The sequence below is a fragment of the Vitis riparia genome, chromosome 1 (genome assembly GCF_004353265.1).
Source record: "Vitis riparia cultivar Riparia Gloire de Montpellier isolate 1030 chromosome 1, EGFV_Vit.rip_1.0, whole genome shotgun sequence".
Classification (NCBI taxonomy): domain Eukaryota; kingdom Viridiplantae; phylum Streptophyta; class Magnoliopsida; order Vitales; family Vitaceae; genus Vitis; species Vitis riparia.
The window spans coordinates 10,398,593-10,423,919 of NC_048431.1; the positions used below are offsets into that span (position 1 = coordinate 10,398,593).

At 38.4% G+C, this 25,327-nt stretch overlaps 1 protein-coding gene across 6 annotated transcripts; it reads right to left on the minus strand.

The window, feature by feature from the left end:
• Positions 1 to 832: 832 nt before the first annotated feature.
• LOC117916876 (putative ribonuclease H protein At1g65750) lies at positions 833 to 25,020 on the minus strand. Of its 6 annotated transcripts, none has more exons than XM_034833085.1 (11): positions 24,910 to 25,020; positions 24,230 to 24,601; positions 22,545 to 22,703; positions 21,449 to 21,532; positions 17,389 to 17,481; positions 16,988 to 17,080; positions 16,772 to 16,915; positions 3,438 to 3,545; positions 1,738 to 1,789; positions 1,633 to 1,649; positions 833 to 1,523 (listed from the first exon to the last, which is right to left on the minus strand). In XM_034833085.1, exons 2-11 carry the CDS (start codon positions 24,566 to 24,568, stop codon positions 1,464 to 1,466), a joined length of 1,149 nt encoding a protein of 382 aa, XP_034688976.1. In that variant the 5' UTR covers positions 24,569 to 24,601; positions 24,910 to 25,020; the 3' UTR covers positions 833 to 1,463. The 6 variants fall into 6 exon arrangements, with proteins under 6 accessions (XP_034688976.1, XP_034688983.1, XP_034688991.1 ...); XM_034833092.1 differs by having other exon boundaries at positions 833 to 1,428; positions 1,585 to 1,649; XM_034833100.1 differs by having other exon boundaries at positions 1,585 to 1,649.
• Positions 25,021 to 25,327: the final 307 nt, after the last annotated feature.

The window sequence follows — 25,327 nt, forward strand, 5'->3', positions numbered from 1 at the left end:
AAAAATTAATTTCTTTTAGGAATGAAAATGTACTTAAAATCCGAAATATGAAAAATAATTTAATTCACATCCAAGATTTAGTGTGAGTGCATTTCAAAGTTTGCCTATTAAAATCTCTTTAAAAATATTATATACAGATGAAATTTTTAAGAGCACACCAAACCCAGAGTGAAATTAATCCATAATTTTATTACTTGTTCTCTATAAAATTATTACAAATTTGTATACAATGCAAAATATAAAAATAAAATTAAAATATTATCCATATCTTAAAATAATATGTCATCAATGATTGTGAGCTTATACAAAACCACAACCTTTTTCATAGTGCGTCTCACTATATAAAATCAACTACAATCCAAAGTCTAATTCTAAACATTGATTACATTCCATTTCATAGAATCAACCATACTCCAACGTTTATACACATTCTATGAAGTATCAACCTCATGTTCATAATCTACCCTCTTTTAAGTCTCATATCATTTGGCTATTTGATAAATTTTTTACAAAAAAAAAAATTAATTAATTAATAAATAAATCCTATTTTAGAAAAGAGAATTATTTTCAACAACAAATTCCAATCAAAACCTTTGATTTTCAAGAAAGACGTGTATTTTAGCCATGGCACCAAGACCTGTAAAACTCATTTGTACAACAGGCTTCTATTTTTTCAATTCAAAGGTTTCAAGGGTTTTCTCTTCCTTGGCTTATGTATTTAGCTTTTATAATGGAAATACTAAACTTAGCAACATAAATTAGACTTCATTAGTCTACGTCATAGAAGTGCTTAGAAGAGGGAAGGTCCATGACAACAACATAACCCAAAAAATTTCATCCCAATTCACATGGTCTTCATATGATAAGACAAACAAAACAAGCATGAATCAACATAAGAGACATGATCTTCAACCTCCCTGCACCCAAAGATAAACAAATAAATAAATAAAAGAGAAAGAAATTGAACCTCACCAACACAGAAAGTACTTCTCATCCAAAGTAAGCAGGCATATTGGGTCACATTATGCCTGGTTCAATCAGCGCTATGGGTAGACAGAGTTGCCTTCTTCCTTATCATTCACAAGATGAATATAGTTTATCTAATACAAATTGAATGCCAAAAGGCATAAGACAGCAGCTATTTATGCTCAAAGGAATATGCACGGATCAAATAAGAAAGTTTCTTCCCAGTCATTCCCACCTTGTGCAGCCAATTTCATGTTTTGTTGGAATCAAGGCACTATAAGATAGAGTTTCCTCATGCTCTGCTGAGTTTTGAAAACCAAAAGCAAGTAACTTTGGCCCTGGTGCCAATCGAGAGCTTTAGTTCAAAATTGATACATCTTCAACATAGCACCGCCAATTACACTGGAAAGTTAGGCATGCATGCAGCCAGTATTGTATTGCCTCCTGACACAATGTATGTAACTGCAGAAAGACAAATTCACAGTTGAGGGAGTCTTCTAAGCATTGTAGGCATACACACCCTTCAGGTTTTGATCCACGAAAACAACGCCATGTACCTAAAGAACAACTTTTAGTCCAAAGCATACAATTTATTGCACATGGTTTACAAATACAAACCTGAAACATATCCAGCAGCTACAATCCTTTGAGCTACTACTCACACACCTCCTGAACTTCACCGACTGCAGCCATAGAGAGATCCCATGAACATTCACAAAGCCGTTGAATAAAAACTATGTAAGATGGTTAAAGAAAGCCTAATAGTCTCACCAGCAAGATGGACGGCCAAGTTTGCTTGAGCATCGGCCTCAGAGTTTAATCCCTTTAGAAAGTTGTATGACAAAATATCAGAATGTTGCAAAGAACCAACGTAGAGGTGAAAAAGAGCAGCAGCAGGTAAATTATAACAAGTAGGATCCTCAAAAACTGAAATGAAGAGATGTAACTCATTCAATAAAAAATTACTGTAGTTCATAGAATGACAATAGCCCACAATCTAAAGCATGCCAAATACTCGGCAATTATTCCATTTTGGAAATAACAGAAGCATAATACAGAGATCCTATGGGTGTTCAGGAAAAAGGTGCACCCTAGAAATGGTTCTGAAAGGGCCCCATTACCATTATGTTTGCAGCACAAGAACATTACTACATTTTCAGTAATAATTCTATGCTGCTCCTTCAAAACAAAGGAAAGGGACTTCCCTTTATATTTTTATAAATCACACTTTTAGATAGTAGGCCAGGGTTACTATCCAAGTTAAGAAGATTATAGTCCTCTGGAGAACCATATATCAACCACATCTGGTTCTAGCATTCACATCAGTAAGCTAACCACTGGCACAGAAAACCAGTTCAGTCTTTATAGGATCTGATGAAAAATGTGACTCCAGATCTCATTTGATTTCTATTCAGTGTAAGGAGGCCTACATGATTATGCTAAAAGCCGAAAAGTAAGAAAAGAAGAAATTGTACAAAGCATATGTAGTAGGTGCACCGGTCAGATTGTTAACCAGAGTTACAAACCTGGAACCTCCAGCCTTATTCCATCCCAGCTCATCTAAACTCAATCAAACTGAGATGCCCTGGGAAACTAAACCTGACTGACCAATGGGAGATTGATTTGGTGAAGATACCAGTTTTATTTGGTAGAAAATGAAATTTATTAGAAGGGAAAAGAGAGTACAAAGACAAAGAAGTTCCATAAGAACAAAAAGAGAAAATCTGAAAAAGACATATAAGCAACCGTAGAAGAGAATGCAGGCTTACTATACCATACCACTAAAGTGGCAGGGAATTTTCAACAATGTCTTCTAGACGAACAGTCAATGGAGTCTTTTTTAATATGAGCTTCTGAATATAATTTTTTTTTTCTTTTTTAATTTTAATGGTGGGTAAAAAATGTTTTGATTCTATTGGATAAGAACTTTTTTGTGGAAGACCATTTAACTATTCCTACTCCAGATTCCCTGTGCAAGAATTACAAATCTGTGTTAAAAATGTGTCGGTAAGACTTACTAGACAGTAGGAGCATGATATAACAGCTGTTTAGCTACAGTGTAGCTCTTTGGTGTTAGATACCAAATATTGCTTCCTTTTGCTTTTCCAAGGATCAAAACCTACTTCACTGTATTTCTTTACATCTTCAGTCACCATGTTATGGAAAATATATGAAAGCAATGCTGCACAAGAGCTTGAGATGATTTACAGTGGCTATAATGCCTTTCTGTTGTATTTAGGGTGGTAAAGACACCACCCTAAGAAGGGCAATGTACGAGGGCATCTTTAGGGTTCAAAACATTGTTATCTGTCATCCCACTAGTGTTATTACTCCAAGGAAGCTTTTATGATGGATTATTAAGATAAGCATTGGAGAAAAAAACATGTTCTAAAACTGGAAGCAGAATGCCACAGAGCATAAAAGAGGAATGCCATAGAGCATAAAAGAGATGCAGATTCTATTTCACATACCCTTAGAACATGATTGATCTCGACCGAAAGGAACTCATTCTTCAGTTTTTTAGCCTCCTTACACAAGATAGACATGTTCTTGTTTCTTGCCTTCCAGAGACCCTGAACCTGTCCCATGAAGCATCTTCATTTAAAAAAAGAGTTGAAGACACAAACACACACACACATCAAAGCAAAACAAAGAAAAGAAAAAAAGACAATGACGATAATGAGGTGCAAAATAATAAAAGGAATGCTGCCACAAATCAAACAAGTTACTAGGGAGATCATTACAATATAAACTAACTGATTTACGAGCATAAGGACCTCATTCAAAAAAAGAGTTGAAGACACACACACAACAAAACCAAACAAAAAACAAAAAGAAAGAAAGACAATGACTATAATGAGGTGCAAAATAATAAAAGGAATACCCCCACAAATCAAACAAGTTACTAGGGAGATCATTACAATATAAACTAAAAGATTTACAAGCATCAGGACCTACAGGTGAGAAATTGATATGATCATCCAGGTCGATACGAAGTAGGAACAAAAGTGTGGCAAATAGAACTCATACTTGATCTAAAGCTTTCAAATGGAAACATCTTTTCTTTTTTTTTTTTTTTTTTTTTTTGGTAAGTAAATAAATTTCATTAAAAAAAGAGACTCTAAGTATACAATACCTATACACACCCGCCTTCAAAAAGGCCAAAAGACAAAGAGAACCGAATACCACAAACCTACTTAGAACCTAACCAATCAATAAAATTAGCTATAGTTAGAGGGCAATCGTCTATGAACAACTTAGCCTCAGCCCAGAAAGTAAAAATAAAAGAGTGTTTCGGTCTCTGAATTGACAACGATTCATCCTTGAAAGCCAATCTATTCCTCTCCTTCCAAACGGTCCAAAAAATGTGAAGAGGAGCAGCTCTCCACGCCTTCTTGCGATTTTTGCCCAGGAAAAAACCATTCCAACTTAGAAGGGTCTCTTTAACTGAAAAAGGCAAAACCCAAGACACCCCAAATAAAGCAAAAAGAAGATCCCATAACGCCCTTGTTCTTGAACAATGAAGAAGAAGATGGTTTATGTTCTCCTCTTTCTCAAGACACATAAAGCATCTATTTGCCAAGGTCCATCCTCTTTTCTGGACCATATCCAAGGTTAAGGCTTTGCCCCACGTAGCCTCCCATGCGAAGAAGCTAATCTTGGGCTGCACATTCACAATCCAAATAAAGCTTGAAGGAAACAAAGATGAACCACCCGCTTCAAGGGCTACATAGAGAGACTTGACCGAGAATTTACTACTCTTGGTTTCAGTCCAGGACACCATATCCTCCACATCCTCAATAACTCTTTTACTCTAAAGCCTCTCCATAAATCTTTCCGCCTCCTCTACCTCCCAATCATTGAACGCTTTTAAAAAACAGGGGTTCCAACCCCCCCAACCCCCCTCATCCAAGGGATCCCATATATCTGCCACCCACGCTTCCTTTTCAACCGTCAAAGCAAAAAGAGAGGGAAATGACATACACAGAGGAGACTCCCCACACCATCTATCCCTCCAAAAACTCACCCTTCTCCCATTACCAACTATGTAAGCCAACCTATCACTCACCAAATTCCAATCCACCCTTATTCCTTTCCACAAACCCATACCATGAGCCTCTCTCACTTCCCGCGAGCACCATCCCCCTCTATCTTCTCCATACTTCCCTTTAATCACTTGATTCCACAAGGCCTCTCTCTCATTTGCGAAACGCCAATTCCATTTAGCAAGAAGAGTCTTGTTGAGAAGGGAAAGGCTTTTGACCCCTAATCCTCCTTTCGACTTACTTAAACACACCAACTCTCATCTTACTAAATGAGGCTTTCACTCCAGATTGCCCCCACCCCATAAGAAGTCCCTTTGGATTTTCTCTAATCTCCGTCTAACTGAGCTTGGTAAGCACAACAATGACATTAAATAGATGGGTAAATTCGATAATGTACTACGAATGAGAGTCGTCCTTCCTCCCTTGGATAAATATTGTCTCTTCCACATGGTTAACCTTCTTCGAAAGCGCTCTTCCACACCATCCCAAACTGTAACTGACTTAAAAGGAGCACTCAGGGGCATTCCCAAATAGGTGGTTGGAAGACTACCCAGACTACAGCCAAAATCCCAAGCAAGATCATCCATATTCTCCACCCTCCCTACTAGAATTAGTTCACTTTTTTCCAAATTTATTCTCAATCCTGAAGCAGCCTCAAACCACATAAGAAGCCAACTGAGGTAAGTCAACTGATCTTGTGAAGGTTTACAAAACACCAGTGTATCATCAGCAAACAACAAGTGGGAAATTAGGACCCCTTCTTCGCTCCAACCCTTCACCCTACAACCTGATAAAAAATCTCCCTCTAAGGCCCTTTTGATGAAAGCACTAAAGACCTCCATAGCTATGACAAAGAGGTAGGGGGAAAGGGGATCGCCCTGTCTCAAACCCCTGGAGCTTTGGAAGAAGCCCGTAAGGGTTCCATTGACCATCACTGAGAAACTTGCAGTGGATATGCACCACTGAATCCACCTAATCCATTTCTCCCCAAAACCCAATTTCTTCATGACTGTGAGAATAAAATTCCAGTCCACTTTATCATACGCCTTCTCTATATCTAGTTTGCACAAATGCCACTCTCATTATTCTTAAGGGTCGAATCAATAGCTTCATTGGCTATCAACACTGCATCTAGGATTTGTCTACCTTCCACAAACGCCCCTTGAGCTTTGGAGACCACTTTTCCAACCACCTTTTTTAGCTTATTGGCTAATACCTTGGCCAGCCACTTGTACAAGCTTCCCACCAAGCTTATAGGCCTATAATCCCCTAAAGCTTCAGCCCCTGCTTTTTTTGGAATTAAGACCATGAAGTTTGCGTTTAAGCTTTTAACAAATTTACCATTTTCGTAGAATTCCTTAAAGAAACTCATCACATCAGCCTTCACGAAATCCCAAGCAAAATGCCAAAAAGCCATAGAGAATCCATCTGGTCCCGGGGCTTTATCCCCATATCATCCCACTAGAGCGTCGAAAACCTCCTCTTCCGTAAAAGGAGTCTCCAATGCACTAGCGTCCAAAGACTCCCAACATCTCAAACTGCAGCCCGGTAACAAAAGGGCGTCATTCCCCCGGGTTAGACAACAACGTCTTAAAAGCATTGGCAATCCCTTCCTTAATATCATTCTCCTCCGTAAGCCAGGCTCCATTAATCTTAATTTTGTCCACGTTATTCCTCCTCCTGTGTGCGTTGGCCATTTTGTGGAAGAAACCGGTATTTCTATCCTCCTCTTTCAGCCACACTTCCCTAGATTTTTGCCTCCACGTGATTTCTTCAAGTAAGACCATTTTTTATATTCTTCCTTCACTTCGTTTCTAGCTTCCAACTCTTCCAACAACAGCCTACCGGTTTTCTCCTTTACATCCCAATACTCCATCTGCTCTAGAGCCGTATTCTTTCTATATTCAACCCTTCCAAAGGTGTTTCTGTTCCACTCCTTCAGCTTAGCCTTCAAAAATTTTAGTTTTTCAGCCAAGATAAAACTTGGGGATCCACTGAAGCTGCCTTCCTCCCACCAATGCTTCAATAGATCCTTTACACCTTCCACTTTCGACCACATATTCTCAAATCTAAACGGGGTAGGGCCTCTTCTCAGGCCCCCTCCCTCCATAAGAAGCAGAAAGTGATCGGACACGAGTCTTGGAAGAAGAAACTGCCTCACATCTCCAAAGTGACTGTCCCACCCCTCATTAACCAAAAAACGATCCAACCTTGAAAAAGACTGGTTATCCGCCCCTCCAGTCCAAGTAAAAGGGCCCCCAACCATGGGCAGATCCTTTAACTCTAGATCTTCTATCACTTCTGAGAACCTTCTCATGATTGAATTCAAGCTCCCTCCTCTGCTGCGCTCTTCCAGTCTCCAAATGGCATTAAAATCCACTGCAACGCACCATGGCCCATTCCAAAGCCCCTTAATGGCCCCCAGTTCTTCCCAAAAACTCTCTCTCTTCCTCCTCAAAGTTGGCCCATAAACCCCTATAAACGTCCATATAAAACCATCCTCGCAGCTCTTAAAAGTGCACGAAATAGAGAACAATTCTTTTTGCATGTCAACCAACTCCAACACCCTATTGTCCCAAAACACCACTATTCCTCTGGCGGCACCCCTTGAGTCAACAACTTCCCATTCAAGGAACCTGCCCACTCCTAAACTCCGAACAATGCCCGTTGACATTTCCTGAATCTTGGTTTCCTATAGGCAAACCAAGTCCACCCTATTTTTCCTAATCAAAGCTTTGATCACCTTCCTCTTGTCGCAATTATTAGCCCCTCTTACATTCCAGGTAAGCATGCGGAGCTTCATTTAGACCTGCTCGTGCTTCCCCTCCCCCCCCCCCCTTTCTCCTCCTCCTCCAATATAGTTCATAGTCCATTCCAATTTTCTCAATTCTCTTTCGAATTTTGACGACTCGAATTTCCTCCTTTTTCTACCATCCAACTTACCTTTTTGAAGCTTCCTCTCTTTCATTCTTTTGACAAAGAACAATATTTCTCCTTCAAATCCCTCCATCGGCATTCCTAGATAGCGGCTAAATTTAGCCAAGCTACTAGATTGCCAACACAGATCCCCCTCTTTACCCATCTCTTCCTCGTCCTCTTGGGAGACCCTTTCCAAAGCCCCCTCTGAAGTCTCCTCAGAATTCCCAGACTCTCTGCCCACCAAATCCGAGACCTCAACCTCCCTTCCATCCGCCAATATCATCCTTAACGGGCCCATAACTGCTCCCCCTTCAGCATCTGAATCTTTTCCCCGGTCGAAAACCCTAGCCATGACAACACCTTCCCCATCCCACCCAGAAGGAGTAGAAAAGAGAGAGATATCCTGCTTCCCCAAAGAAGACAAAGGATAAGAGATTTGATCAGAATACCTAGAAGCCTCCTCCAACAACGCCTCGTCAGTGATTTCTGAGAGATTGACGGCCAGACGAGGCAATCCCAGCTTGGACCCAAACAAATCCCCCTCCTGCTCTCCGCCACCACTGTGCCGCCCATTGGGAGCCCTAACCCCTTTTGAGATCTTCAGAGTGGGTCGTCCCTCCCCCACCAGGCCTTTAGAAGGCTTCGAATTGGGCCGGCCCATCTCCTCTAAACTTTTAATCTCTTGGCCCTCCACAGCGGGCTCTCTTTCCCAACCCGATTCTCCTTGCCGGCCCAATGGCAGATTTCCTCCAGGCCCAAAGCAAGAACTCTTCCCCCAAGCTGAAAACCGGTCTCCTGTTGTCCTATCAGCCTCTGTTACTACTCCCAACACAGTACCAGAGGGCTGAGTTTTCTTTCTGCAGCTTCCTTCACCTACCTTGCACGTCTCAGCCACTTTTGCAGGTTCCCCATGCATCTGTTCTCTCACCATTTTGAATCCAGCGTGTGAATCTCCTTCTCCATCATCCCAAACCTCTAGCTCCTTGCCCTTTTCATTTCTAATCACCGAAACCACTTCCAACAGCCCTGGTTTCACCTCCCACCATAGCTGGAAAGCATAACAAAGTGATCCCACTACTACTGGCATGGAGCTCGACCACTCTAAGCCTTCAGATCTCACTGATATTCTGGCCCACCTTAGCTCCTTGAAGTTAGCAGTGTTTTCATCCACTGCGACGAACCCCCCGCAATAGTCCCCTATCTTTCTAAAAGCTTCCGGACTCCAAAAATGCAACGGCAAGCCCACAACTCTCACCCAAACACTCTCGGCTCTCTCGCCATTTTGAGAACACCCCACTTTTGGGTCCCACCTGTCCAAGTGCAGAATCGATTCCTTGAACCATCGGTTTCCTCTTAAAAGCACCTTGTCTGCCTCATCTTTATTCTCAAACTCGATCAGCAAGAGAGGGCCCCCTATCCTCGCAAACTTCAACCCTCCTTTAATATTCCACAGGGTTCTCCCCCAACTTTCAAGAGCAAACATATCTGGATCCGACAATGGAGTTTGTCCCCATCTTCCAACCAGACATCGGTCCATTAACTTCCTCTCACTTGTGATATCTTTCTCCCCCAACTATAACCATACTGTTTCCCCTACCTTTTTCACTCTTGATTTCACCACATCAACATAGGATTTTTGGGCTTTTCCCTCATATTCCCCAACTGTACTCCCTGTCCCATAGGAAGCAGCATTTCCCCTAGGCTCATCCCGAGACAAAACACCAAGGAAACGAAGCTTTTCAGCCAACAAAACCCATCCTCCCAAAATACCTTTTCCTTCTGGAAACACTAAGCAATATCTCTTTGATTCCAAGTCAACCACGGAACACAATAAGAACCTACCTGCCTCATTTGCTTGACTTTCCAGCTTAAACCTCCTTTCTCCATCTTCCCACCTTTTAACAAGACCCTACACAATATCACCCCTACAGCAAGCCTCCACCCCTTCCAACAAGTAGCACAAACTAAGACTTCCAAACCTAACCCACGAAGTAAAGCCTCTACTCCTTTCCACAATGATTCCCTTACATCTCTCCCCATGCACCTCTACAGAAATTTCAAAGGATTTTGAATCCACTGCAAACCAACATCTACTCCCTTCCAAATATATGCATAATAACATGAAGATAATAATGACCAAATTCTAACATCTAGGAAGGATTCAAATGGAAACATCTTAAATCAAACTTCCTATGGATTTTGGTCAGCAAACAGTATTTGGTCCCTAAAGTTATAGCTGTAACAGGATAGATGAAGCAAGTTCCTCACTCTATGACAAGATAAGAGAGGGGAGGAGTTGATGGGTGGGTGGGGTGGAATGAAGTTTAAGCATGGATACCAATGTTCCCTCTCTGTTTGATAAGGATGATACCAATGTTCCCTCTCTGTTTGATAAGGATGATATAATCCTCTCACTGTCCTTGTGGAGGATCCGCAAATTTTGTTTACAACTTCGATTGCTAACAAGGCTATTGGTTTAGATAGAAGAGTAGGGGAGGGGAGGGAAGCCGGGAGGTTTGGTTTGTAAAGTAGACATTTTTTTTTATAAATAAATGTCAATTGAACATGGAGAGGATGGGCTTAGGTTAGGAATGGAATGATTGGATCAAGTTTTGAGTTTCAACAGTTAGGTTCTCAGTTTTGGTAAATCGGACACCTATCAGTTTTTTTGGACGCTTGAGAGGTTTGAGACAGGGTGATTCCTGTCACCCTATTTGTTTGTGTTAATGCTGGAGGCCATAAATTGTTCCTTTTCTAGGGCAAGGGAAGGAGGTGTTACTTAGGGATTGAAGGTGGGGATCAAGAAGGTGAGGAATGGAAATTTCTCATTTACATTTTGCTGATGATACCCTCTTATTTTATCAAACTTGTTCAGAGCAGCTGCTATACTTGAGATGAACATGTCTCTAGTTTGAGGGTTTAAAATGAATCTTGAATAATAGCGAGTTAACTCCTATAGAGGAGGCTCTTAACATGGAGAAGCTATCTACTTTCTTGGCTTGCAGAGTAGGTAAGTTGTCTGCCACCTACTGAGCCTTCCATCGAGTTCCCTGTTCAGCCTCTAATGGTATGAATGCAGTTGAGGACAAACTTCATAAAAGTTTGGCCCCAAGAAAATTAATGCCTTTCTAAGGGGGGCAAGACTTGCACTTTTAAAGAGCGCTCCATATAGCTTGTCTATTTATTACTTGTCTCTCTTGTTCCTAGGAAGGCGAATTAGGCTTGTGGGATGCTTTCAAGAAAAAACCTCACCTTTTGAAATGGTTGACTTAGTAATCAAATAAAAAGATGAGAGGATCAAGCATTAGAAGCCTATCTATGCTCAACAAGGCATTGCTTGGAAAATGGTGTTAGAGATTCACAAGGGAGTAGGACTGTCTTTGGAAACGTGTTATCTTAGGGAAGTTTAGGGAAGAGTTAGGTAGATGGTTCTCTAGAAGAGGGATAGAGGGCTTTGGGGCTGGCTTGTGGAAAGTGATGACAAGAGGTTGCAATGAGTTTCATGTAAGAACTTAGGTGTAGGTGATGGCAAGAGAGTTAAATTTCAGCATGTGTGTTAAGATGCTTCTCCATTATTATTATTATTATCAAGGCTGTAACAAAAAAAAAAAAAAAAAGAGCTAAATAAATAATAATAATTGTTACAGACTTAATAATAATAATAATAATTTGCTTTTATATGACAAACTTTACTTATCAACAAGTTTTTAGGTGTCACTTTTATACGATAATCTTTACTTATCAATAATGATAATAATTGTTGAGATTATAGGAGCGATCATAGGAAATTATGGGAATATTTTTTATTTATCTCATTTTCTTTTGTTGTTATAGGCTTATTAATACCCTTGTACCTATTTCAAAATATATAGAAAATATGAGATGAACATTCTTCTTTTCAACATGGTATCGAAGCATAGTTGTCCTAGTGCCACCATCCTCCATGATACCACCTACTTGTCTATTTTCATCTCAAAGTCATTTTACCTTGTTGTGAATGTTTTTACAATTTTTTTTTTCTCTAAGTCTCACTCAAATCTTGAGACAATTCTTTCTCATAATTATAAATGAAAACACGCCAAGCAAAGACTCACATTTCTATGACCCTATGACCTAGTGACAAATTAAATAGGTCTAACTATCTTCTATGATCCCAATCAATAGAAAATTTCATTAAGGGCACATAGTAAAATTTCTCATATTTGGTCACCTAAGCCTAAAGGTGTAAGGTTGCTTAAGAATATACTAGCTCCCTCATAATCCAATTCTAAAGTCGACTGAACAATATGTCACTATAGGGAATCAACTGCACTTCAATATCCTATGATATTAAATCAAGATATAAAGTTCAAATCTATGACATACTAACAATTGCATGCAAATTTCCCATGAACTAGTTTTTGTAATTTAACGAGGTGAATGTTTCAACCTTTTAAGATTACCTCTACCATCCTTGAATTCAAGTTCTCATATGTGATCAATTGACATATTCTAACTTTTTAAGAGCATATGTGAAATTTCACTTAAGAAATTACTGCAACCACAAGTTTCATAATCACTTGTCCTTGAGATCATCTAAGATGACACACTATCTCAAACTTATAAGATATTATGATGTCTATCTTGAGAATACCTATTGTCACCTGCCTTGATCAACAGTGACCCAATCCATAAGGAATATATATTACCTTAGGTCTCACCCATAGGTTAAATTGTCAAAGTCACTAAAAATCTCAACACTAGCTCAATATTCCTCATGGTTAAGAGCTCATGCAATATAATAGCTTGGCGAAGTTATGACAACTTGATAACCAATGTCATAACTCATTGTAAATTTTGTCCAATGTGCAACCATACACACTAGTGCACTCATCATGGGAACTTCATCCCGACAAGATAAGTCATCCTTCCTATTGGGAGATACTACAACCTCAGATGGATTGTTTAAATCTATAAACTAGGTGTAAACTTTTCTATATAATTCCTAAGGCACCCACTTCATGTACAATGCAAGTGATGCAGGCATGAATGCTTACCATAGATTATGCATAAATAAGATAGTGAAAGGAGAACCAAAATCATACTATAAATATTAATGAAATTCATTTATTATTACATCATTTTATGCTTTTAAGGATTCTTTTTTTTTTTTGATAAGTAAACACATATATTAGCAAAAGACAAAGCGCCGCAAAGCATACAGGAAGTATACGAGGCGACGAAGGCCTCACAACAACAACCAAAAGAAACAAAAAAACCCACCAACCCTTAACTGGAGGCTATCTATTCTAGGAAACCTATAAGGGAACGAGGCTCCGCAATGCTTTTAAGGATTCTATCCTAACAAGTATATGAAAGAATCCCGAGCTTCCCATCCATTGAGAGGTAGTAGGCAGGACTCAAGATACCTATGCATGACATATTCATACTTACAATCAATATTATCAAAACTCCATGTCTTGGTACCAATATTGTCTCAAACAAGATGAGATTCATTTATCTAACAATACCATAAAACCACATCGATCTTCATTTCGGTATCGAAGGACCATTACAATGTAATATGTATAAATTGTTGATATTTAATTAAATCAAATATTCAATTTAGATTAATATTAAGTGCACTCTTGCAAAATTTATATTTCTTATCTACACACACATGATATTATTGTTGGATATCACAAATAATATCAAACATATGACTTAGCTTTAGAATAGCATGGAAATAAAGGTATTCACCAGTGTCTTTTGTCTCAATTCTACTAAAGATTACATTGGTTGAAATGCATTCTTTTGCCACAAATGTTTCTCGAATATTAACTCAATCAAAATCTCTACTCTTGCCAACAAGGTAATAGATCAATTCAACAATTTTATTTTTTTTTATAGGTAAATATATATATTATAAAAACACTTGGAAAAGGCGCACCAAGTACACACAGAGTATACAAAATGCGTCAAAAAGCAAGCAATAGGAAAAGAGAAACAAACCACAACCCAATACAAAAACAATGTCCCAAAGTTTTAAAAAACAGAAGGCACCCATATGACCAACTTGCAAACAAACCAAGTTTGTTAATTAGTGAATGAATAGAGCCTCCATATCTCCTACCCAACCACTCTTCAAAACTCTAGCATGTACCCTCTGAAACCAATTTCCACTTGCTCTTCTGACGACTCCTCTCTTTTCTTTTTGATTCATTGTAATTAACCGAGTTGTGCAACTTCCAAAGCTCCCTCCCAAAACAAGACATAGACAAAGATCTCCTCTCAATACTCGAGGCCCTCACTCTATGCCCTTTCAAGCTTTCAACTTCCTCAAAAGGAATACAACTTCCTTCTCAAAACTATCCATTGGCAATCCCAAGGACTTACTAAAAAAGATGAATTCCTAAAAGAGGAGAGACCCCCATCTCCCGTAATGTACTAATTAAGGTCATCCTTTCCTGGAGCCCCTCCTCACTACACAAATCAAGGACAACACACTTTGCATATTCATAAGAGTTTTTTGGGACATCCACAAAAGTTCACAACCACCACCCTTGCTTTCTAAAGAAAATCCCTCATCTTGATCCTTCAACAGAACTAAGCACTTAGACAAATCCATCGATGCACCCCTGTCTTTGAAAATAGAAGAAGGGAAATCCCACCCCCTAATAATAAAGCAAAATACAAGGCTTTATCCATGAAACCTTCTGCTTCACACAAGTGAGCAACATCTGCAGATGACACTCTCTCGCCAATGATATGCATTGCTGCAGAGAAGCAAAGGTCTCAGGGAAGCCTCTAAACCCATGCTTCCTTCATCAGACAGTAGTGGAAGCCTCTTAAAAGAACCTTGGGTTTGGCCCAATATAAGATTGCACCAACCCTCTATAGGAATAGCTTAGCTCGAGGCAGAGGGGGGCTTCCCTCCAAGTAAAAATGAATAGTTAGAGAACAAAAACCTAAGGAAAGAGGTTGGTCCAAGTCAACAAAAAAAATTGTAGGCCTAAGGCACTCAGGGCCTCCCACCTCTTGGCTTGTAGGAGAAAGAGGCCTTGATACTGCTTGGCCCTCTAGCCTAACTCGAGCCAAAAAAGAGGCTCATAGACCATCCCCTCAACTAGCCCCTCAGCCTCCATATTTCTATCGCATGCAAAAAATGTTGAGCCTACTAAGACTTAGGGAACATGCAAACACTCCTTGGGTGGCTCTAAACTTTTTGCACGCTTCCCAACCTCAACCCCCATAGTCCACCCTACGTGTGGCCTCCCCTCACTATCATCCCTGACCTCCATCATCCTGCAAACCTCCAGAAAAACCATTAACGCATATGGTGGTATCTCCCACCATAACTGAATAGCGAAGACTGAAGACCCTACCACCCATGGTAATATTAGGATTGACCAGAAAGGAAATGAAACTTTGATTCATCACCTTAGCAACACTTTTCGCACTAAAGGTCTTGGTAAACTTTGTTATTTTCCAAGCATTGAAGTTGCAAGATCAAAGAAAGGAAGTTGTTTGTCTTAAAGGAATTACACTCTTGATATTTTAAGAAAATATAGGTTCTCTTGCTACAAAACCTATTATTACGCCAATGGAAACCAATCAAAAGTTGATGAATGATGGTGGGTTAGTGGATGATCCTAGATGGTATAGGAGAGAAGTGAGAAAGCTGATTTATTAAACCATTAGTCAGCCAACAATCCCTTACATGGTATTGTCAACCAATTTATAACCACTCCATAAGTTTCTCACTTGAACATAGTTATACAAATTTTGGAATATTTCAAGAGAAAACTTGGTTGTGGTCTTTTCTATCGATCCAAATTAGTTTGATTAGGTAAGATCTCCCCATGATAGAAAATCAACACTGGTCATTCATTTTTTTTATGGTAATTTCATAACATGGAGGAGCAAGAAATAATTAGTTTTGGCTTGTTCTAGTGCAAAGGCAAAGTATTGGGTAACAAGAAATACACTATGTGACCATACTTGATTGAAAACCTCTTTGAAAGAAATTGGCATACCAATATTAAACCAACTCTCTATTGCAACAATCAAGCAGTCATTTATATTGCTAGCAATCCTATTTTTCAAGACAAAAAACATCAAAGTAGATTGTCAATTCAATTGCTCTAAAGTGGGACAAAGGAAATCCTTAATTTATATTATCAAAGAACCAACTAGCAAACATCTTCACTAAAGCTTTTTCATAAGAAGCCCTTGACTTTTTTGTGACAATCTAGGAGTTGTTAATATCTACTCTCTAACTTAAGGGGGAGTATTGAGATTAGAGAACTGATTATAGAAGAAATTACTGGAGATATTCTCAGAAAGATCGTTGGAAAGATTGTAAGGAAGTCTAAAAGGAGAAATTATAGGAATATTTTTTATTTATTTACTTTTCTGTTCTTGTTATAGGTTTGTAAATATACATGTAACTTCATTCAAGATATACAAAAATATGAAATGAATTCTCTTCTTTTCAACAACAATAATAATAATAATAATGACAACAACGATACTAATAACAACAGTAATAATCTCCCACTATCTCAACCATAACATAACAATAAATCTTGTTAGCTTTGCCCGACTAATAGCAATAACAAGAAGAAAATGCAGAAAAACAGAAAACATAATTAATCAGCATAGAAATTAATGTAAATTAAAGATGCAAATGCAGAAAGTAAATAGATGTCATTCCAAGTAAATATCAAACAAAATATTAAAGAACAAATATAAAACAAAATTACAGCAGAAAAGTAACAAAATTACAGCAGAAAAGTATTATAAAACCAAGTAAATAGATGTCATTCCACACCCCATACATATCAAAGAAATAAAAGTACCTGCATACAGACAAGTTTGGAATCTCCTTGTACACGAATACTTGTATAACCTTTTTTAAGAGCATATTTCAACCCTAAAATAATAGCTTGATATTCAGCTACGTTATTTGTTGCTAAGCCCAAACCTTCACGCACTCTACAGATCTGTATACAAAATGCAGGATTAGAGAGATACAGTAAGAAAAAGGTACAAACCCAAACAACTAATGTGAATACCACTCTTCCACTGTCAGATCGCAGCACAGCTGCTGCACCAGCTGGTCCAGGATTCCCTTTTGAAGCACCATCAAACTCAACAACACAGGAACGCTGCACATAATTACTGGATCAGGTCTTGTTGTTTTAGCAAAAATTTGTGAAAGAATTCTACTCAACTCAGTAATTCAACAAGGCCTTCATCCCAAATACTTGGGTTTGGCTACAAATTCATGCACCTAACCCTGAAAGACAATCAAAAATCTTTCATCCATCATTTAGCATAATCAATGTTGCTAAGACCTATGGTGGAGAGCCATCCACTGACAAAAAGGACTAGTTAGTCTTAGTTAACGAACAAAGACAAAGAAGAAACAAACAAAGTCTAGCAACCATCAGGCTTCACCATGTAGTCCACCTACACAATCAGAAAATAGTGCTTGAGCCTCAACACGATCTAATTTGATATGCTCTTTCAATGGATCAGTTGTAATAGGTCTTGATTCAACTGCTCCCTGCCAAAAAGGAAGAATATAAAACAAAGAGCATAAACTATCAAAATCTTAGAGGATAAGTCTTAACTTACCACTATTTCTGTTTTTATGATAGACAACAAATCATGTATTAATAAACACTAAAAAGAGGAAGCGCACCCTACGTATATAGGCAATATACACAAAACTACCCAAAGCAAGTACCAAACAAAGAAAGAGTTAGCCTACAAAAACGGGGTATAGCTAACCACAGTAAAAAGCATCTAAGAAATTCAAAATCGAGGGAGATGTGGGAGGAGTTAGCCGTTGTAAGGAGGCTTTGGGATGAGCCGTGGTGATTAGCAGGTGATTTTAATGTGGTGCGGTTTCCAATCGAAAAGAGTAATTGTAGGTAGATGAAATCTGCTATGAGAGAATTCTCTAGCTTTATTAATAAGTTTGAACTTGTAGACCCGCCTCCTGGGGGGAGGGGGGGGCCTTGGAGTGGAGGGCAAGGCAGCTCGCTTAAGGCTCGATTGGACCATTTCTTATTCTCTGGTGATTGGGAGGATCTTGTTTCTAGGGTGATGCAACATTTTTTTTGCTACCAAGACCCGTCTCTAATCATTGCCCCATTTTCTTAGATTGTGGAGTGAGAAAAGAAAAAAGTCAATTTAGAATTGAAAACACATGGCTAAGGGTTGAAGGCTTTGCGGATAGAATTAAAGAATGGTGGCAGACTTACAATTTCAGGGGCAGTCCAAGCTTTGTGCTTGCCAAGATATTAAAAGCTTTGAAAATCGACCTAAAGAAGTGTGATAAAGAGGTGCTTGGAAATGTTTCAGCTAGGAAGGATGCTGCTTTAGAACAGATAAACTACTGGGATAATGTAGAAAGGCTAAGACCCCTCTTTGAAGAGGATAAGAGAAGTCAAAGGTCAGCTAAAGATGAGTATAGTCGTTTAGCCATCCTAGCAGAGACCTCTTGGAGACTGAAATCAAGGGCCCTCTAGTTGAAGGAAGGGGATAATAACACCAGGTTTTTTCATTGCATGGCTAATGAAAGGAAAAAAGGAAATTTTATCAACAGCCTTACTGTTAGGGGGATTCACTTGGAAAAAGAGAAGCTAAAAAAGGGGATTAACTCCTACTTCAAACTTGTGTTTGAAGAACCCCAAGCGAGAAGACCTAATGTGGCTTCAGAGTCATTAATGAGAATTGACGCCATGGATAATGAGGGATTGAAGGGTCCATTTTTAGAGTAGGAGATGACCAAGGCAATGTTAGAATTGGGGGGTGATAAGGCACCAAGGCCAGATGGGTTCTCATTGGCTTTCTAGAAGTTTTGCTGGCCTATAATAAGTGGGGAAGTGATACAGGTATTTGAAGAATTCCATTCGCAAAATATCGTAGTTAGCAACCTAAACACAATTGTTTTAGTCCTCATCCCAAAGAAGGGAGGGACAGGTGACATATAGGAATTCAGGCCAATTAGTCTTATGGGAAGTCTCTACAAACTTCTTGCAAAAGTCCTAACTAATAGACTGAAGAGGGTGATCAGCAAAGTGGTGTCGAACAACTAGAATGCATTTGTGGGGGGTAAACAGATTATGGATGCAACCTTGGTAGCAAATGAGGCGATCGACTCATGGAAACAAAGATCTAATGCGGGGCTGGTTTGCAAGTTGGACATAGAAAAAGCTTACGACAATGTAAACTGAAAATTCCTTCTTTCGGTTTTAGAGAAGATGGGTTTCAGCCCCAAATGGAGACAATGGATCCTCTATTGCATTTCTACTATAAGAATGGTTGTTTTAGTTAATGGCACTCCCACAAATTTTTTCTTGACACATAGGGGGTTGAGGTAGGGGGACCCACTTTCACCTTACCCATTCGTTTTGATTATGAAAGCATTCAATAGATTAATTGCTAAGGCTGAGGAGGGAGGTTTTATTAGGGGTGTTAAGATCGAAGGTAGAGGGGGAGAAGGGGTTCAAGCTTCTCACTTATTATTCGCAGACAATACTTCCCTCTTTTGCAAGGATGATGAAAATCAACTGAAATATTGGAAATGGATTATCACTTGTTTCGAGTTGGTTTCAGGACTCAAGATAAATTTGCAAAAAAAATGAAATCATTCCAAAAGGGGACATGGAGGATACAGACAAAGTTGTTGTCCTGTTTGGGTGCAAAGTGGGGAGATTTCATACTTCTTATCTAGGTTTACCCCTTCGAGCCCCAGAGCAATTGGTGTTTGGGATGTAATAGATGAGAGATTAAAGAGGAAACTGGTTGCATGGAAAAAAACAATACCTATCCAAAGGAGGAAGACTCGTTCTTATTAAGAGTACTCTCTCAAGCCTCCCGGTCTATTTTATATCACTTTTGTAATCCCTAAGAAAGTAAGAACCAAATTAGAGAGAATTCAAAGGAACTTTTTGTGAGGGGATACAGAAGAGAGGAGGAAGTTTCACTTGGTAAATTGGGCAGAGGTTTGTAAGGATAAAAAGCATGGAAGGTTGGGGCTAAGGCACTTGGAGGGTCTTAATCAAGCCTTGTTAGGCAAATGGTTATGGAGATTCTCCCTTACGAGGAAAAGTCTTTAGAGGAAAATCATTCTTGAAAAATTTGGGAAGGTGGAGGGGGATTGGACCATTAGAGAGGTGAAGGATTCTTATGGGCTAAGTCTTTGGAAAGACATTAGAAAAGGCCGAGAAAAGTTCACTCTTAGAACCAGCATCCACATTGGAAATGGTAGATGCACAAGATTTTGGTAGGATAGTTAGGTTGGGGAGATTAAGTTGAAGGATGTTTACCCAACTCTTTTCAAGCTTTCTCCCCACAAGAATGCAACAGTGGCATATTTATGGGGAATGGGAGGGGGTGGAAGTGGATGCTGGGAGGTTTCTTTTAGAAGACCCTTCCAAGATTTGGAGCTATAGGAAGTGTCTCGATTTTTGGAACACATCTCTTCTTCAAAAGTGCAAGAAAGGAAGAACACTTTAATTTGGGAAAATGATGGGACGGAAAAGTATAGTGTCAAGTTTTATTATATTTCTCTAAGGGCTAATAACAATTTTTTATTTCTAGCTAAAGAGGTTTGGGGATCAGGCGCTCCTCTCAAAACTCATATTTTTGCTTGGGAAATAGTGTGGGAGAAGATATTAATTGTAGATATGTTAATGAAGAGAGGATGGCCCTTGGTTAATAGATGTATTCTTTGTAAAGATTGTGAAGAGTTAGTTGATCATATTTTGATTCATTGTGATAGGACAAGACAACTTTGGACATTGCTATTAACAACTTTTGGTTTGGTTTAGATGTTTTCGGCTTTAGTGAGAAATCTTCTCCTAAAATAGAAATTCAAGGGACTAGGGAAGAAGAAAAGAACAGTTTAGTGGATGGCTCTGATTTGCTTATTTTGGTACATTTAGGGAGAGCGTAACCAAAGGATCTTCAAAGATGAAGAATTGTTGGACCAAATGCTAAGGATTCTTTTTTTTAGATCCCTTGTGGAGTGGTCCAAACAATTGTTGGATTTGGAGATTCTATCTCATTTGATTTTTATTGAGACTCTTTATTGTGGCTACCCTTACTCTTTTCTAGGTTTCTTCTTTCTTTTCCAGTGCTTGGGTTGTTTTTTTTTATATACTGCCTATATACATTGGGTGTGTCCCTTTTTTTTGTGCTTCTTAATACAAGCTTTTGTCTATCAAAAAAGAAATTCAAAATCGAAGGGTTCTCCAAATCTAAAGAATCCTAGGACCACTCTAAAACCAATCATATGAAGAAATCCTTTAGTCTTTTATCAAAAAGCTCTTCATCTTCGAAAGTCCTTCAGTTATGCTCTTTTCAAATACACCAAAATAAGCAAATCAAAGCCAAGCGCCAAACCGCTCTTTTCTTAAAATCTAACCCCTTTAATTTCCATTCTAATAAGAGATTTCTCACTAAGGCCAGAAACACCCAAACCAAGCCAAAGACTACTAACAAAAAAGTCCATAACTTACCACTATTTCTAATCCCATCACTTCTTGTGAACTCTCTCTTGGTAGATCCTTGCTCAATATTTCACCTTTGGAAGAAGCTGTTTGCTGAAAGAAAACAGAGAAACTTTGAGAATTCTTTGAGTCACCAACTCACACTTCTTCAAGTACCAAAGACATAGGAAATCATTTAAAATAGTTAAATTGGAAAAAACTATCCTAGTGTATGGAAAACATTTTATCATCTAAACAAAGAGCTATTTGTCTGGTTTCAAATAAAAAATGTGTTTGTTTTGTGGTTGATCATGATAAACACTATACTACATTGACATACAAAAAACAAGTGATACAAACTTGTCAATGTACTGGTTAGATACACTAAGAAGTAATGGTATTTGTAATTACATAGAATCAACTCAGCTCAACTCCAATCGACCTGACTTGTCTAGAGTTTAAGCTTTGTGCAATCCAGGCTCAATCCAAGAGAGTAGAGGAAGACTGCATTAGGTAAAAATCAAGCATATGTAACTTAATATTCAAAGCTTTATGAACATGAATCCTATATTAAATGCAAGTTTTAAAGTAAAAGGTATTTCCTATTTGCCCATCAAAAGAAATTAACGGAAAAGGTAATCTAGCCACAGAAAATGAAAAATTGAAGCTATGTGGTGGATCTTGAATCCTGAATTTCCAAAATTGTCTGCTAGCATTCAAGAGAAAGCAGAAGGACCTAAAAAAAGGAAGGAATGTAAGTCTGACAAGTTATACCTGCCACTGATGCCATGGACTTCCCTAAGTAAATTCATTTCAAACTTTTTCAAAACAATGATTTGAAAGAAGGTTATCAAGCTCAAAAGAACAATGCAAACTGTTATATAGTTCAATATTTCTTAGCTTATACCATAACACTTTATTAATTGGATTTTGGGGCTTAAATGATTGCATTGTTCCTCGTAAGTGGTTAGTATAGGGTTTCACTCAATGGATGGCAAGTGGTTAGTATAAGAATGCAAATCATCAACTCCATTTTAAAGGTCTTTTCCAATGAAGATCATCTCAACTAGGCCCAGATGATTATTTCAATTCAAATATTTGCATGTGAGGTGACCAGTCATCTCACCTGAAAAGCGCAAGGCATGAGTTTTCCGAAAAGATCCTCTTTCAAATCTGCAGCTCTGATGGTGTAAAGAGCATTCCTAAGACCACGGGATACCAAATATTCTTCAGTGTCCTTAGGTAAATAATATCCTTTGTATATGCTAACAGGCGGATCACATATCTATCAGGAAAGAAAGACCAATTAGACCATAGCAAATCATAATCCGCACAAAAAGGAAAATGATGCATTTAAATCTCTTACATCTTTCCAAATTCAGGAAGAAAACAAAGCAATGTAAACTTGTTCTATCATCGAATTTGTGTTGATATGCTGGCAAGTGTTGCCTTCCAGCAAAGTGAGACGAACCAAACCTAAGTCCGCTCAAAAGCATTTAAAATATTGTAGAGCATGATATACATTGTGGACCCAAATTCTACAATTTTAAGCTTTTTTTTCAGGAAAATCAGTAGTTCAACATGGTATCAAAGACTTGTTTGGAGGAAGGTCAAATGTTCAAACCTCACTACCCATGTTTATTTCTCCAATTTATTAAGTCTACATGTAAGCCTAAAAATGGAGGCTACATGTGAGGAAGGGTGTTGGAAAGTATGATATACATTGTGGACTTAAATCCTACAAAATTAAGCTTTTAAGAAAATCGGTAGTTCAACATCAAGTATGTGCAATGTAAAGTTTTGTTTTTTTTTTTTTTTTTTTTTTTGATAGGTAAGTATGTGCAATGTAAAGTATCTCAAACAACCATAGACAAAAAGAGCAGAGAGACAAGAATTTTATTAAATTTAAACAAAAGTTTAAGCATCAAACTTATCTCATGAGTTTGAATCTTTGTTCTCATTGAAAAATTAACATATATATGTGTGTGTGTGTGTGTGTGTGTGTGTGTGTATGCATCTTTCATACTTGTAGAATAAATGGAAACTAAATAAGACAATTGGCGTACTCCTAAAATTCTTCCAACAAATCATACTACAAAGCCTCTAAATTATAACTTCCATAATTTAAATAGTCAACTAATTTAAATATGCACAAAAATCAGGAGTCAATTGTTGGATTCCAACAGATCATTCATCAACCAATCTGAATCACCAATGTGATGTTATAAGAATTTTAAGTCCACAGAAAAAATCAGGAACAGAGAAAGGAAAAGAAGAAACATGATATTTGACCAGCAAGTCCTCACATATTATATTTGGTTGGTAAGTCAGCTGGATCTTCTAATTGCTACCAGACACTCTAGGTGTGAGATGACTTTGTAATGAGAGCCTTACACCCCCGTGGGATGCAAAGCCTTAGCCTCAAGTTTATGCTTCAAGGCATTTCCTTGTTTTCTGTCTCAAGGGATAAGCCTTAGTAGCCTCTTCAAAAAAGGGTTAATTTCATTCACCTCTCCTAAGGTTTTGGCTAAATGCACCTAGTCCCATTATTTTAAAATTTCATCAAATACATCTCCTAACTTTCTTATTTATTATTTTCATGGACCTCTCAAAATAAAATAAGGGAGATATTTGATGAGATTTGAAACCAATGGAGGGTAGATGTATTTAGTCAAGACCCAAGTGGGTGAGTGAAATGAACCCCAACTATGATACGTGTAAACATAAATTTGAGTGCAAGACCAATAAAATGTACTCAAACAAATGCAAACGAGTTTACGACAGCAAATGATTAGGCAAGAAAATAATTACAGAAGATCCAACTTGAGCTTGGCAATCACTGAAAGTCTTGTAAACACCAACAACATCCCCTTTCCGAACCACAAAAAATGCATCCTTCTCTTCTTCCATCACAGGTTTAGACTCTAACTTTTGAGATTGCGATTTGGCTCCACGCCCCCGAGATGAATAGCTCTGAACACGAAATCTCGTCAACATCAACTCTAAATTATTTGTTTTAACATTAGCATTCTCGAAGTTAATTTTCCATGATGAGGTAGAACATCCATATAAAGAGCTCTTAGCAATGAAACGACTGGTTTTTGAAAGTATGGCCGAATAGTAGGAAGAGACATGCGGCAGGCAGTTCATTACAGAGTAGTTTTGCCCGAGTGGTCCAGATTTCTGCCAGAATTAAATCTTTCATATTAGAATCACTCCAAAAAAAAAAATTCCTATCAAAAAAATCACTCCAAAAAACCAATTTTATAAAAGCAAATAAACAGACAGTGAATGACCCTTTGGTTCCTACAATTAAAGAGAGAGAGAGAATTGAAACCATTTTTTTCCATTTTGTTGGTTTCCCGAAGCGTAAAAGTCAGTTATACAAAATCATATGGTATTCTGAGTAACCAGACAACAGAAGAACAGAATCCAAAGGTGCAGAACAGAAATGTGAATGAAACCCTAGGCGTTAACGTATCGTAACATACCCGAAGAAGCCGTGGGCAGAAGAGGAGCCGTTTACTGAGCGCAGCCCCGGCTAGAGAGAGGGAAAGGAGAGAGGGGGACTGGGTTGTGCTCTTGGGTAACTGGTTCAGGGTGTGGGTGGGTAGGCTTTTTTGGTAGGTGTAAAGGGAATGGTTGGGCTCTTTCTATAGAATTTGGGCCGAAGGTCCCGTAAGTGACGATCGGGCCCCCAGTTCATACTTTTTAGGGTTCCAAAGCACACTGATGGATTTAAGGGTCTCTTTGTTAATTGCTTTAAAAAACCATTTTCTATTTTTGAGAATTTTAAAAAATAGAAAAATATATTTATAATCAAAAAACAAGAATAACATTTTGCTCTTAGAAATAAAAACATGATATTTTCTAAGAATGTATTTTAATTGTTTTGACTAAATCCCGTTT